General features: G+C 46.1%; 1 protein-coding gene across 1 annotated transcript in view; it reads right to left on the reverse strand.

Moving 5' to 3' along the window:
* LOC124796130 overlaps positions 1-15,629 on the reverse strand; it is a 55,077-nt gene extending 39,448 nt beyond the window's left edge. Inside the window, exons 1-2 of the mRNA XM_047260221.1 lie at positions 15,536-15,629; positions 4,027-4,304 (exon numbers count right to left, since the gene is read on the reverse strand). Coding sequence (XP_047116177.1) covers positions 4,027-4,304; positions 15,536-15,629 — 372 coding nt within the window. The remainder of the gene's footprint in view (positions 1-4,026; positions 4,305-15,535) is intronic.
* Between the last annotated feature and the right edge of the window lie 237 nt (positions 15,630-15,866).

Below are 15,866 nucleotides of genomic sequence, written 5' to 3' on the forward strand. Positions count from 1 at the left end.
CAAAACCCACGTAAAATTTTTGAAAATCATGTCTTGTACGTTTGGTATATGACTGCAGGGTGTCTAAGTGTCTCAACGATCGGTTATTAATTTCAATGACCTGTGCTGTTCTTTCCTGAAATAAGCAAAATATTTTCCTATCTGAGAAATGGCAGGCTCAACGCTTTGCGCAGCAAAAGTAGGGGCACCGCGGGAGGCAGCCGCTGCCAATGCTGTATTGTCAGCGGGTAAGTGCAGCCCGCTAGCTGCCAAATGACAATTAATTTCAAAAACATCTCAGAACGCGATGCAGCACGAGGAGGGACTGATATTGGCAGAACGTACCCTTCGCCGTGCACTGTGCAATGGCCTGCACACAATATACAGAGATGCACACATGGGGAATGGAGGAGGTATATTTGTCAACGAACTGGTCAGAGCACTGTGAGTCGTCCAAGAATAATAGTGCTTCAACTGAGAACCAGTGGTTGTTATTAGAACGGGAGGCTGAGGGGAGCAAGCCAATCAGCTGGGCGGAACAGACTGGTGGAGGTGTGACAGGCCGCAGGGAATTCCCTCCGGCCTTGGTCCCCACCTCACCTCACCGTCCGGCATTGCAACACAACTTCGCCGGCACCCGACCACATCTCTCACTCCCGCCACGTCGGTCTCGCCGGCACAGCGTCTCACACAGGGTTGACAAAAAGTGAGATGCACCTTTTTTAAAGTATTTCACGGCAAAAAAAAAAAAATCAACTCTAGCGCTATGCAGCAATTCCCATCGAACTGTCGAACAACATTCTAAGATTCCAGTGACCTGACTTTACAGGAGCTTGTAAGAACAAATCACCCCCTTTCCCCAAAATCGCAGCAAGAAACAAAAAAAGGTATATAGTTTATGGCCTGGCCCATCTCAGTGAATATATCCTGATTTCTTCGTGTCTGGCGTAAAAAATATCGGACTTCTGGGCCCACGTTGATGCAAACACTATTTGGTTACATCAAATTAGTTTCGGCGGATGCTCACCGTCATCAGTGTATTTTCTTTTATTCAATAACATACGTAATTTTGTTATGTTGTTCTGAAATAGTTTTTGATGAAATTAAATACAAAACCTTCTACTTTTTATATTTCCAACATGTCACTACTTAAGTGGTCTGTTGTGCGTTTCTCATACAGAATGTCATTTGCGACATGAGCATATGTTGCCGAAGAAATCCTTTTTCTGAGCTCAACATCTCACTCATTGCAGAGGGATGCTGACTAAGTTTTTCAGGCTAGAAAATGGGAAGTTGCGGTGCGCGAAATAGTGTTATGAAACAATGTGTGCGTAGTGTGTACAGTGACTGGGAGTGAGAGATGAATGAATAGTGTAGCATCAGCTTTTTTCATAAATAAATACTATCGGTACCGTCCGTATCTTACCAGACCTACAAGCCTGTAAATGTGAAGTACTTTATTTTTCTTGTTCTTAAATTGTAATACCGAGACATGTCCCGTATCCTTGTAAGAGGGGTTGACGGATAACATACTGTAGGAATTCTGATGCGTTTTTCATTAACCGATGAGCTATTCACGGGGAAGGTTTGCGTACACAATTCATAAATATTTCGTGCAAATTTGCCAATCTATGATGACGTTTGTTGATTAAGTCGTGCCTCCAGTGAACTCTACTGCCGTGCGCTGCTTAAATCGCTTAAGTTATACTAGAATTTGGAGTTGATATTCGGTTGTTCTCCCAATTTTAATCAAAACTCTTCGCAGTGGCCTGTAACCAGAATCACCGGTACGCCAATGTGTCGTTCGGGCGTAGGTACTGAGTGCTACCGTGAAAAGACAGCGAAGGCGATAAGTTCGCTAGTTTAAGTTATAACTTTCTCTAACGTCTACGTTCAGAACTGTGAAAAAAAGCTGTAATGTGATGACTCGACGATTCTTAAGAGAGTATACCATCACGCATTAATTCACGTGCAAATTGTGGCCAATACCTGAGTTTAATGCGTAGTATACTCTCTTATCAATCAACGAATATTCGAATTACAGCCGTATTTTCCTAGTTTCGTAACATATACTTACTTCGCCTATGTTGGACTGACAATCTGAAACTGCGACTGTTTACGATATAAAAGAGAAGTTAAAGGAAAGCAAATGCTCGGCTAAACCACTGATCAACCAGAACATAGCGGTGTAAGCCTTCGAAACGCGTCGTCGTGGAAAATAAAAGTAACTTGTACCGATGATTGTTTAAATGTCTTTTATTGCTGGTCAGTGTGACCTAGCGGTTCTAGGCGCTTCAGTCTGGAACCGCGCGACCGCTGCGGCCGCAGGTTCGAATCCTGCCTCGGGCATGGATGTGTGTGATGCCCTTAGGTTAGTTAGGTTTAAGAAGTTCTAAGTTCTAAGGGACTGATGATGCCAGATGTTAAGTCCCATAGTGCTCAGAGCCATTTGTCTTTTATTTGGGACCAGAGACGTCGCGTAAAGACAAAAGTTCAATTTCAATTATTACAGACACGTTGCACCTCACAAACTGTATGATAAACGCACAACATGAAGTACAATACGTGGACGGTAGCGAAAACTAATTAAAAAAAAATTAATGAGGGAAGACCGGAAAGCAATGCAAAATAATTTTTTTCTCCCCCCGTACTGCAGCTGGAATGTTGAAATTACACGACGACATAGTTTTAAGTTTGCGCTACAAAGGATATTTTGTTTTCACATGCAGCTCTAGCGAGACAAGCCTGAACTACTAAACAAAAATGGCGTGCATGTTACTGTCGTCAACCTGTGAAGATCAGCTAAGCGTAGTTCAATATTTGGGAGCCAGAGAGCATAAAACGAGTGAAATTCGCAAGGACAAGCGTGGTGTGTAGTCGTATGGGGACGACTGCATGTACTGTAGTAATTCCTCTAGGTGGTGTGCATTCTTCCAAGAGAGTCGTGTGAACCTCAGTGATTTGCCACGCTCCGGGTGACCGGTAACAACTGCAACCCCGGAACGATTGAGGCAGCAATTCTGAACGATCGGCGTGTGCAACTGCGAACCCTATCGCAGCAGTTCTCAACCTTTCCCGTGGTGCGGTGTGCGATATTTTTCACGACACCCTAAAATTTCATAAAGTTGGTGTTCGCTGGGTGCCTGAGAAACTGATACACAACCATACAGCGAAATTTGGGTAGGTGGTGCTCTAGCATCCACCATACAGTCCGGACCTCGCACCGTCGGAATTGCGTCTGTTTGGTCCCACGAAGAAATTACGCCGCGCGGGATTAGCCGAGCGGTCTGGGGCGCTTCAGTCATGCACTGTGCGGCTGGTCCCGACGGAGGTTCGAGTCCTCCCTCGGGAATGGGCGTGTGTGTTTGTCCTTAGGATAATTTGGGTTAAGCAGTGTGTAAGCTTAGGGACTGATGACCTTAGCAGTTACGTCCCATAAGATTTCACATACATTTGAACATTTTTTTGAAGAAATTACTGGTCGGCCAACGCTTTGTGACAGATGCGGAAGTGAAATCAGCAGTTCGCAGATGCCTGAACCCCAAACAAACGAGCTTCTACGAACAGGAGATATTGAAACTTGTACTATGATGTGTTCAGAACATTAGTGATTACGTACACAAGTAGATAAAAGATAGAAGTTTATTTGTGCTTTTTGTTTTGTTATGTATTAAACTTATTGGTAGTAAAATTATTCTGCGTTACTTTCCTATCTTCCCTCGTATTAATGTGTTCCAGTAGGTAACGAACCAATACTTCATATATTACAGAATAAAAGAGAACCCACTGACGGTGATAAGAATTCGTCCAAACTAGTTTGAGGAGAACAAATGAAGGGTTTGCACAGGAAATTACACAGTGTCGACGTGTCTATGTGCAGCGACAAGTGTTACTGTGTGGCGTGTACTGCGTTGACGCGAGGGAGAGGGAGAACTGAAACGACGCGTGCAGTGGAGCTAGAGGCGGGTGTACTCAGCGGCGGCGGCATCGGCAGAGCGAGTGCTGGGATGAGACGTGCAGAACACAACATGCCTTCTCGGTACTCACGAAGGACTTCAAGAAGGAGGCGGCGTTGTCGGAGGCGATGCCGACCTGCAGCTGCAGGTGGCCCAGGGGGCCGGAGGCGCCGGCGTCGGCGGCGTCGCCTTGGTCCGCCAGGTCGCCGGGGCTGGGGTCGGGCTGCGCGTCGCCGCACGGCGTCAGCCACCGCGCCGGGGACTGCTTCAGCTCGCTCAGCCTCGCGCTGCCCGTGGGGGCGGACATGGCGGCCGGCAGGCGGGCAACGATCAGCACGCACGCGGACACCACCAGAGCTCTGCACAGTCCTGCCAACACACACGTCAGTCTTCAGTCTCCACGCTAGTCCACGCTCTTCATCTCTTTAGCTTTTAACTAATTTAGGGAGATCCGCTTCAGTTGCATTAATATTTATTCAAACCGCGACCGGTTTCGTGATTTTAAAATCTCATCCATAGACGTATCAAATTATTGTACTTGGTAACACACGTGCGGTCGGGCCTATCAGTGCAAGAGCTGCACTCAAATCGTCTTGGCGGAAACTGTCCGCCACCGGGCAGCCGGTAGGAAAGCCAACCACTACTGTATGGAGAGCCACGCCAGAGGTCTGGAAACGCTGTTCTTGCACTAAGTGGCCAGAACGCATGTTATGTGTTACCGAATATAATAATTTCATACACCTGAAGATGGAATTTTAAAATGCCCACACTGGTAGTGGTTTGAATAAATGTGAGTACAACTGAAGCGGATATCAATAAATTAATTATCATGCCACTCAGTTGCGGATGTCCTACGTACCAAATCTTGTGCTTCATCTTTCAGTCTTTATATTTTCATATATAAAAAAAAAAACAGAACACCAACAGTTTAATCTTCTGCACGTACTACCAAAAAAATCATCTTCCATTATTTTTAGAAACTGTCAAATTTTTCACCATTTTATCATTGCTCTTTCGTCTGTATCGGAACGCGTGCAACAGCATTCACTACCCAACATGTTCCAAAACGTAGCACATAAGAAACAGGATTTTTTCTGGGGTCATACCTCGGGTTCTGTTGGGGATAGAACGGTACGGTCAAGTGCTTTGGATAGGCCTTAGGCGAGGGACGACTTGTACACCGAACAGAACGATCGTCTTATTGAAACTATGCTACAGTACAAGGTGGAAGTTTGAATATTACACACTTCCTCCTGCTTAGGCAAATGGAGCAAATCGGTTGATTCTTTTGGCATTAAATGTCGCCTACGGGGCGCCGCAAGGGCAGAGTGGCTACTCAAACAAGGAGAAAAAATTCCTGATAGTTCCAGGTGTGACGAGAGGAAGATGGTGTCAAGAAAATCCAGATAAATTTATGGTGGGGGGGAGGGCACCGCAGTTTTTAACACTGATAATTAGTACGGACTAATATTCATATGATTAACACACTTTGTGATATTAAGGATTTTAAAATTGGTGATTTATAAAACTCGATGAAATTCGGTTTCAGTCTAGGTTAAAAATGCAGAATTCCTGAGATTTTACGAAATTCCCTGAGAATTCCAGGTTTTCCAAAATAATCACCGGCGTGTAAGAGCCTTACGGAGATGCCATTTAGTTCAAGGAGGGTTCCTGAGAAAACCCAAAACCGAGCGGCAGATTCTGGGACGGTTACGCACAGCAAACAGGTGAATTTTTTAGGATATACTTCTAAGATCCCTATCTCGAAGAACCATGAAACTTTTCTTGATATGAAACTTCCCCGCAGATTAAAACTGTGCCGGACCGAGACTCGAACTCGGAACCTTTGTCTTACGCGGGCAAACGTCCCGAGTTCGAGTCTCGGTCCGGCACACAGTTTTAATCTGCCAGGAAGTTTCATATCAGCGCACACTCCGCTGCAGAGTGAAAATCTCGTTGTTTTCTTGATATCTTTATCCGTTTCCGAGATAAAAATTTTGGCATGGTTGCCAAATGTTTTTAAATTGGATTTTATGTTAAAATTTTGTGGTTTTTATGATAACGGTACGGTCAGACTAATGTACTTTGTAGACTAATTACCTCATTAAATTGGAAGGTAGGAGACGAGGTACTGGCAGAAGTAAAGCTGTGAGTACCAGGCGTGAGTCGTGCTTCGGTAGCTCAGATGGTAGAGCACTTGCCCGCGAAAGGCAAAGGTCCCGAGTTCGAGTCTCGGTCGGGCACACAGTTTTAATCTGCCAGGAAGTTTTATATTTTACATTTTGTAATGACGTAAGATCAACGTCCTGTTTGTATCGTTATGTGAAATTTGTTGAAACAGGCTTAGGCCCAAAGCAATAAAATAAACCAGAATAAACGGCGCGTTCGTTGCGGGCAGGCTAGGCGCGGCCGGCCTTGTGACAAGGCCGCGCAGCGCCGCACTGCCCGGAACCCGGCGCCGCCCGCAGCCGGACCGCCGAACAGCCGCTAGGAGTGCCGAGTCACGCCACGCCAGCCCTTGCCACTGCGTTTTCTAGTTCTGCTAGAAGAGCTACGTCTTTTGTCCGTCAGTGGAGCGTACAGGTACTCGCAGGACAACCACAAGTCCCTACTTCTAAGGCTGGTTGTACTTGCCCGAATACAGGGTCGCCAGAGAACTGATGAATACAGCCGACTAATACACAGGGGGGTGCCCTGCGAAAACTAAAGCCCGATGTTTAACTGGATATCGATGTATAAATTAGACATTCCGCAAGTGCATGCAAGATATCTCTTTTACACAGACATCACTGCTCCACAAGCCACTAAACGTTGTATGACTGGTGCTACACAGAGTGTCAGTATCTTCGCCCCACCCTTTTCTGGAAAGTGTGCGGGGAAGATGGACTGACAATTTGCGTTAGTGGGAGCTTGAATTTTCCCCTCAGGAGGAAGTATTATGTTTCTGATTCGTCCCGGAAGATACATGTTCGTAATTTTTATATTAAGCTTTTGCAGCCGTAAGGAGAGGCAAACACCATCGCGAGTACATCACAAGTGATATTTATTGTTTTGCAAGCCAGCGTCGATTCGGCTCGCAAATATTTACTATAATAAATACAAAGCTTACAAACATGTCATTCACACGCATCATCCACGCAAAATTTTCGGCATCGGAGTTACACAATCCCAACGGCTGACAACTTGAACCCTGCTCATAATGAATCCCTTCAGACACATTGTTGCTCATTGGAGACAATCTCCCCACCAACGCGAACATAGCGCCGAAAGAATTTATACATTTTAACGCAATAACAACAGTATTATTTTCGTTGAAAAAGATGACAAGATGACTATCCGGCAACTGGTAACAAAAAAACGGCGAGGGGGGGGGGGGCGGGGGGATACGACACTTCAGCAGGCCGCCGTGTCACAACCGCTGTGTTTACGCCTGAATTTTGGCACACTGTGGTCATCTGTCGGCAGGCACGCGCCGTGTTGTTATCGTGGATGGCTCAGACACAATAAAGACAGATGTGGAATGCGCACTCCGAGAGGCTTAAGGATGTCGCGACAGTCGGTATACTACCTGCAGGAGATAAGGCACGCCGAACGACCGCACACATCTCCGCCGCCGGAATGCGTGGGTAGTCGCGTCCCACCTGTCCAACTCGGTCTTAGCAAGTCTCCGAAATTAGCTTGCTGAACAGAGTCGATTCCCCGTCGACAGTAATGGCGAAGAGCACGAAGTACCATCCAGTCACTGCACTGAAATTTCCCTCTATTTCTTCCCTTAGCCCTTTTTTATATACAGCATTGAAGGAAGGCCGAAGCATTTCACAAGACTCTTTACGTAACCAAAATCTTCAAACTAATACAATGGCGACGGAAATTCTACAGACAGATTTCTAAATCAACCGTCGTTCGCAACCTAATGGAATGTACCAGGTAAAGCAAAAGTAGATACGACAATAATGCATACCACGCTGGACCACCAAACTGCATTAAGTTCTTTGAGGAATGAAACCTGTTAGCTATTCGACACGTCTGAAGAAAACAGTGGTCAAGTATCCATGAGACATAAAAAGCAACAGCATAGGAGACCATCAACTGACACGAATCATTAGCGAGTTGACGGGAAGATTCGTTAGATCGGACGTGTGCTGTCTGCACAGAACTGTGGCGTGATACGATACCAAAACCTCGGGGGCAGCGTGAAAAGGATATCTCGACAGTCCGCACCCAGTTACAGGGAGAGAGGGGAGGAGTATGCTCTGGTCTGTTTGAAGCTTTTGAAGTCAATGCTCTTACTTCAAAGGATGAAATGGGGGCATCAGAAGTTTAAGAAAGAACCAGCGACCAGCACAAAAAATGATGGCAAGCCTTTGTCGTGGTCGATAAAGGCGTCGTGCTCTTGATTTCTACAACGCGGCTCCAGATCTTCACCGTGTGTTGCAGTGAGATATTCCCGCCTCTTAGAGATGCGTTTAGGACGAAGAGTTCAACAACTATCGAAATTTCTTAAGAGAATGAGTGATCTCAGAAGCAACAAGAGAGCTGACTGGTCACCTAGACTTGTCTATCGTCGCCGATCCACCGTACGCGCTCTTCCGATTTTTACTAGCCGTTTAATCCAATTCTAGGCATTTTATGAGATCACGAAACTGCACACCTGATTTCTTTTCTCGAGTTCATCACTGAGGAATGTGCAACGGCTTTCAGTGGATACACTCAGTTGTGCATCTATGTACAGGCAGTCAGGCAAAAAACGAGCACGGCTCACGGCACAGCTGTGAGTGGTGCGGGGCGGCCTTCTGGGAAGAGATTTATTCCGGAGAGCGGCCTCCAGACGCTTCCTGCGCGAATCCCGGTGAGTCTCAGGCCTCCCCCGGGCAGGCAATCAATGGTCGGCGCCTGGTCCACGGCCAAGACGCGCACCTTGTTTTCGGCTGCAAGCCTGCGACCTGGCAGACGCTCAGCCGCTGGGAAATAACTTGAGCCACCGGCGCTTATCTCACTCAGAGCCTGCCAAACAGCTACTGACAGCCCACGCGCCGTGCCGCTAAGTCACACAGAACTTCAACCCGACGCTACGTCTCGGAAACGCAACGTCCTGTCAAATGGCAGTAGCTTCACCCTAGACGGGACCTTAGGCAATGGTAAAGTTCAATTTATTAAGAACTAGATAAAAATTCGTAATGTATTTCGGAAATGGAATAAGCACACCCGGGAAAATGGGTGAATCATTGGTAGCCGGTCATTCGTCAGTGAGTCACGAGCAACCGTATACAAACCTCAACGCTAATAAATTGTGCCACCTTGTGAAGAGGGAGACTTGGGTAATTACATGAATAAGCTTTTAGGGACAATTCTTTGGAGATACAATAACTAAATGAGACAAAACAAGCAACTTGAATTTAGACGACCATTTTCCTGTCCAGTACTGCAGAAAACAGAATTATACGTTTCAACGAAGACACAGACAATAAGTTAAATTTTCTTGGCTAGTGTGTATTTTTTATAACAATCAAATGCTTTGCTAGTAGTAATGAACATTTTTTCAAAAATATTTCATTACTTAGCTGCCAGGTACTTCGTAGTCAGCAGCATTTTGTTACAGATTTTGAATGGCCGTTGCCTTGCTCTCTGCAAGATCCACCTCGTTTGTATGCCTCGATTTGCAATGACAACAGTCTGTAAACGAGTTACCGTGGCACGACGTGTAATAGTTCAGAGAGTCAGGAACCTGTAGACAGCGCGTTGCCGCCCGTTAGTTTAACGGCTCCCTGAAAAGCCCTTCTCTGCGCTGGACCAGACGAGCGGCGGAAAGAGTCAAAAGCAAAAGGAAAGAACTGCGCCGCTACGACCAATTTAACTGTAAATTATGGCTCCTAAAGTTTACTCCTAACACGCTTCAACGTCTGTTTATGCGTACAGCAATATGGCTTCCTCCTGGATGTTTTCAGAGCTTCTGGCCATTACTCAAAATTAGGAACCACGTTGCCAGCTGTCGAAACCGTTGTCACGCTACTGAACGGAGCGCTCTAATAAAACGGATATTCGAAGAAAGGCGAGTTATGTAGGATCTTTCTCTGTGCAATAAATCTGACCCTGATATATTCAGTCGAGTGTCGTAACTTTAGAGAATTACTGTGTCGTAATACTTTCTAGAAAAATAGAATGCAGTGCATTGACAGGTTGCCGATAAGCACTACATGCACGCCAAGTGTTGATGCGCCTAGCGTGAAGTCACATGCTGCACGTAGAAACAGTGATGTGTACCAACAAGTGATTCAGATTGTAGACACGAAGGTCGAGCAGTCGTCAATGTGACCGTAGAGTTGAATGTTACGTCAAGCGCAGTTATGGAAAGACGTGAGAGCAAGGACGAGCGTTCAAGTCATATACCGCGAAGTCAGCGTGTGAGTTAACTGAAAGGGGGCAAATTTATGGGTCTCGGAAAATGGGTTTTCCATAGATTGGCATTTCAGCTCGTGCATGATATATCACTACGATACTGATGTGTGTGCTTCATTTATCGCCTATCTATTAAAGAAGTCTGAATCGAAAAGCCGGCTATGAAAGCGACAAAATATCGTGGACAAACAGTGAAAATTAACTATGCTAAATACCGAAAAGTTTGGGGAAAGTTTGAACCGTTCTGTCATTTTAATAATTTCTGTACTGCCGTGTACTGCTCCGTGGTATCAAGTTTATTTCGACGAGATGCATCCTTCTTGGCATCGCACAAACGGTAGTGTCTCTGGAAGAGCCGGCGGCACGGACGTGAATGACTGCACCGCCGCCGTTAACATTGTTGCCTACCACGGATCGCGGGGCAGTCGCTCGGGATGTGAGGTCCCGGATTTCATGCACTCGTGTATCAAGAGCAGACGCCGACACGAAAAAGACGGCACGCGGCCAGTTCCGAGAATCGGCATGCGGAGGAAGTGTACGGGAAGAAGCCCTAGCAAGCCTAGGCGAGGCGAGTGATCTGTAACGTCCTCTAATTGCTGCTAAGTGGCTGCATCCATCACGCCGGCGCGCCGGGTTCCAACGCAGCGTCCCGCCGAGTCGCGGCTGTACCAAAAACTACAGCACAGAATCCAGACCTGCAGCAGGACGCGAGGCCGGCTAGTGCTAAGCAGCAGGCAGGCCCTCAGCCACGCATCTGCCGAGGTAAAATCCACCTGTATGTAATACATACCGTACAACAACCTCCCATCTCGCTCTCTTACCCTCCGGATTGTTTGCGGGCAGGATGATTGTACGTATCCCTCTGTAAATGATCGAATTCATCTAATTCTATCATTCGCCATTACGCGGGGCGTATATTGGGAGTACAACGTAGTTAACAGATTCGTGCTGGGAGAGGCCCTATCAGATTTAAAGAACAAAGCTCCGCGATGCATAATGTCTTTCTCATGGCGTCCTTCGCCGAACTTTGATGACAGCTTCTAGGATGCTGTGGCGCTGACTGAACAAACCAGAGCAGTTCTCCTTTGAGCCTTCTCAAAAACTTGCCATAAACCGACTTGGAATTAAACAACAATGGGTCGCTAAGAGTAAGTGGTCTTTTCCATGGGAGAATTGCACATCTGACGCCAATGGCTAGATTTACGAAGTTGCTGAACTTTAAATCACCCTCCAAACTTCAATTAAATATCTGAAGGTTTTGATTGATGGCTGATAGTGTCGAGAAAAGATGTACGGCCTCTTCATCTACGTACGTGCATTGTATTACAATACATTTATTCACAGGAAAGTGTCCGAGTATCTTTGCACCAAATGCAACGTATCTGCAAATCTTTGTGCATTTTCTAACCATTTTTAAGCGATGAGATCTCTCTGTATACTACTACGAACACGTCAGTGAGGTGGGCTACGTATGTTGTGGACACTAGAGACGGTATCATATTCCTTTGAGATGCACTGGTCATCACTGTCGTTCTTGACGGTATCTGCCCCTTAAGAACAACGAACTGCATATATGTTTCGGTATTATGTAAGAATTAAGTGATGCTGAGGAATTGTAACGAAGAAAGGCAAAAAGGAAAGAAGAAAAAAAAACCAAAACAGGGCACCAACCTGACTGGGCTCCTCCGTTAACTGTAGCTATCTGAAACTCATATACAAAGAAAACAAAAAGTTTCATCCGAAAGGTGCTTACAAAATAATGACAGGTGCTGTTTGGTCTCGACAAAAGTTACAGTGCGCGAGCGCAAAATATGCCCATAATTTTACAATCACCTCGCTAAGGAGCAAGAACGATGTCGTTGCAGCTCTCAGCTTAGCGCAAAAGACGACTGCAGAAAATCATTTGTTCTTTGAACCTTTGCGGCGGAATTGGTCGTCATTACGTGTGTACGACCCAGAAATAAAAGGGTGCATACAGAGGCGGCAGCAAAACAGCAAGTGGTCAGATAGCGCCGTCTTGCGGAAGTAACATTCGTTAACTGACTTCAAATACCAGCCAGCAAAAGGAGCACATGAAGGATAAGTGACTGGTTTTTCCCCGTAGCCGAAACACACAGAACAGGTGAAGACGAGGTCTTCCGCGAAGGCGCTCCGTGCGGTACCAGGCGCGCAAATGTGCCCCACAATGGAAGCGCCGCCTTTCGCAAACACTCATGTAGACGCAATTAAAAAGGGACATTCTCGTCTGACGGCAACGTACTATCTAGTTAGGTAGAATGGATTTCTTGTACCTAGAAATTTAAAACACCCAGCAAAGCCGGGAAAGATCCTGGGATATTCGTTTCGTAGAACTTCCTGCAGTAATTGCCGGAGCTACAACGCAGGTAGTATAAGCAGCAGGGACCACCAAAGCTTCCGCAGACGCACAGATTTGGCTAATCTGGGTGGGCCCCCGCGGTTTCTAATTCGAACAGGTTTGGAGCGCTGTTTCGGGACACTCGTTGCTACACGTGAGACCTGTGAGATACCGTGCTTACAGAAAAAGGTATATCACTGAAAGACATCGGGGGAAACGAAAGGTACGTTCAATGTATTTCAAGAAAGTGTGATGTATATTTTACTTTTCACAACAGGAATAAACGGAAAGGTAATTCACATTTTTAACTCTTGAAAGTGTTCGCACATTACGCTGGTGTGTAGCCTAGGCTAATGTCGTTAGAAAAACGGCTATAAAATTGAGGGTGGTATCCAAATGCTCTTGGTGCAAAACTCGTAAACGACAAGCAGACGAAAAATATCGCGGATCACTTGCTGGAATCACATGCAAAAGCATCTCATGGGAGTGATTTAAGCTAGAATGACCACAAAATGCAGCCTCGTGACAAGCGATGGGAAGACTAAAACTCATCGGTAGGATCTAAAGGAAGTGTAATTCGCCGACGCAGAATATAGCTTACAGAACTCCAATTGGACCAAATGTTAAGTCTGGGACATTTGCGAATATGGATTAATTGAAGAGATAGAGAAAATACAAAACATAATTACACACATTTGCTTACTCAGCGCGGGTGTATCACGGAATTCTTCAACAAATTCTCGTAGGAGACGGAACACGTACATTATGTAACCCTCCAACGACGCAGCGTACGGTAGGTTTGCAGAAATGTAGCAACCAGTGGAGAGTCCCGACTTTTCGCTGGTAATTGGTACCAGAGACTGCCAGAGTAACGGGACGCCCATTGTCGTGCAGGTAGTGCCGGCGCTGACGTCACCGCGCGAGGCCCACACACTCGCAATGACCTACGGCAGGTTTCGCAACCCAGAGCAACGCCACCGGGCACATTTTTGTGCCGCGTGTCAACTGCATTCCTCACCGCGGATCGTAACTACCCGTCTACGCTATGATTCAGCGGCCACACGAAACTTTTCGACCGCGCAGCCTGGCAAAAGGACACGGGAAAACAGCAACAGGTGGTTGTGCGTGCGATACCGCGGGGCGCCGCCTGATGCGTTATCGACACACGCAGCGCGAACAAGCACTGCGTCTCATTACACGGCTTACGTGGAGAGCCAAACACCATCCATCACTCTTGCGCCGAAGTTCTATCTTAACACCCACGCGTATATTTAGACAACCACCATGAACTTGGTGATGTGAGCATTTCTTTTTTATTGTGCCATATAGTAGGGAATCTACCTGTCCAATTTACAGACAGCATAAAAAGAAATTCTGCTTGTCCGTTCGAGAGACCTTTTATTACTCTGAACTGAATTTATTTTCTAGTTTCCTCTCCGAGCGCACGTTTCAGGATTTTTAAAAGTTTATTTCCAGGAGATAATGCCCCACTTTCGTATGAATTCCACATATTTCAATAGTGTGCTAATATGGAGCATACAAGCTTTTCGTCAGCTATCTATTTCGCACATAATCTGCAGTCTCGCATCAGTATACCTATGTGGTCCCTCAATTTGGGATTTCTATACATTTTGCCACTAAATATTCGTATGATTCGCCTGACTGTAGTAATGAAACACAAATAGCTTACCGGTAATCAAATGTTTGACGTATCCTGCAGTATACAACTTTGCCTTTATCTACCTTCAGAGTTAGTTACTTTCTTTACACTGAATAGATATTCTGTCAGTATCTAACATTACAGGGTTTTAATCGGCTAAAACGTCCTCATACGTTAAGTCACAGGTTGCAACTGAAGCTGTCCGGTATGTTGTAGTTTCGGAATCGTGGTCTGAAAATGGCTACTGAAACAATAGACAACTAGAGGTTTTCGGATGACGTCTGCTCAGTGAAGCTTGAGATGCGGCATTCCACCCCAAGTAAGTAAGTTGTGCCGTATACAACTTAATTAAAGTCGCATCACAGCTCACAGTCGACAAGAATGACGTAGGAAATCGGGCGTGGAGTTTTCCAATTAACAATGAATGCCTTCGCTTTAAGCGATTTAGATAATCTAAGGAAAATCTAAAGCAGACAATCGAACACGGGCTTTAACACCATTTCTCGAACAGGCGAGTCAACGACGTACAGAACATACTTATTGTTCGGGGCCGGTAGTTAACGATCAGACTAAATTAATACATAAGAACAGGAAATTAAAAGTTACCAGATATCGAAAGTAATGAAAAAAGCAAAAACACAGCAGCCCCCCGCACAAAATATGAAAAAATCGCTAAAACATACAAAATGCAAAATTTTGGTTAGTAAACACGAAAGTTCTCCCCTATATTCCGAATAAACACTGGAAGATTAACAAAAAATTACTGTACGTTTGTATATAGTCGCCCAAAATGAAAGGGAAGTGTTCAGGCCTTACCTCGCAGCAAACATTTAGAATAATATAACGCGAGTCACCTAATCGTTTGATCCGATCGTGGAAAAATATTTTCAAAATATTAGTTCTATTCAAAAGCAAAAAGCGCTATGCAAAAATAGCTTAAAAATCACTGACAATCGCATCGTAGGTATGCACGAACGGCGCTGAACGACCAGAGGAGTCGGTTACCGAACGTCAAAGTGGACTTACTACGTATCGCTAAGCTGGCCGTGCTGGACGACGAGGATGACGGCGAAGAAGAAGAAGGCGACAATGACGACGAAGACGTCGACGGCGTGGAGGGCGGCGCCGGACGGCAAAGGAAGGAAGGCCGCGAGGGGTGGCGCGCCGGGCGCGGTACAGCGATAGCGCCTCTGGAAGGCGCGCGCCGGCTCGCCACCGTGCACGTGTACTGCGACTCGCGGACGGCGAACATGTCCTCCAGGCTGCAAGGCGTCACTTCCATCTCTCCACACGGAGGTGCAATAACACGAGAGGCGGACAACGGTGTCGGTCGGAGGACGACTGCTACGGCTCCTGCTGCGCGCTCGACTGACACTGAGCTATACCAACTGGTGTATATATACGCGCCTAGTACCTCTCGCTAGCTGGAACCACACACGTCATCACCAATTCACCACCGAGCTACGGGTGAGCGGAACTGCCAAGGGCCGGCCGGCGTCGGCACTTAAATAAAGTCCGC

The sequence above is a fragment of the Schistocerca piceifrons genome, chromosome 4 (assembly GCF_021461385.2).
Source record: "Schistocerca piceifrons isolate TAMUIC-IGC-003096 chromosome 4, iqSchPice1.1, whole genome shotgun sequence".
NCBI classification, from domain to species: Eukaryota; Metazoa; Arthropoda; class Insecta; order Orthoptera; family Acrididae; genus Schistocerca; species Schistocerca piceifrons.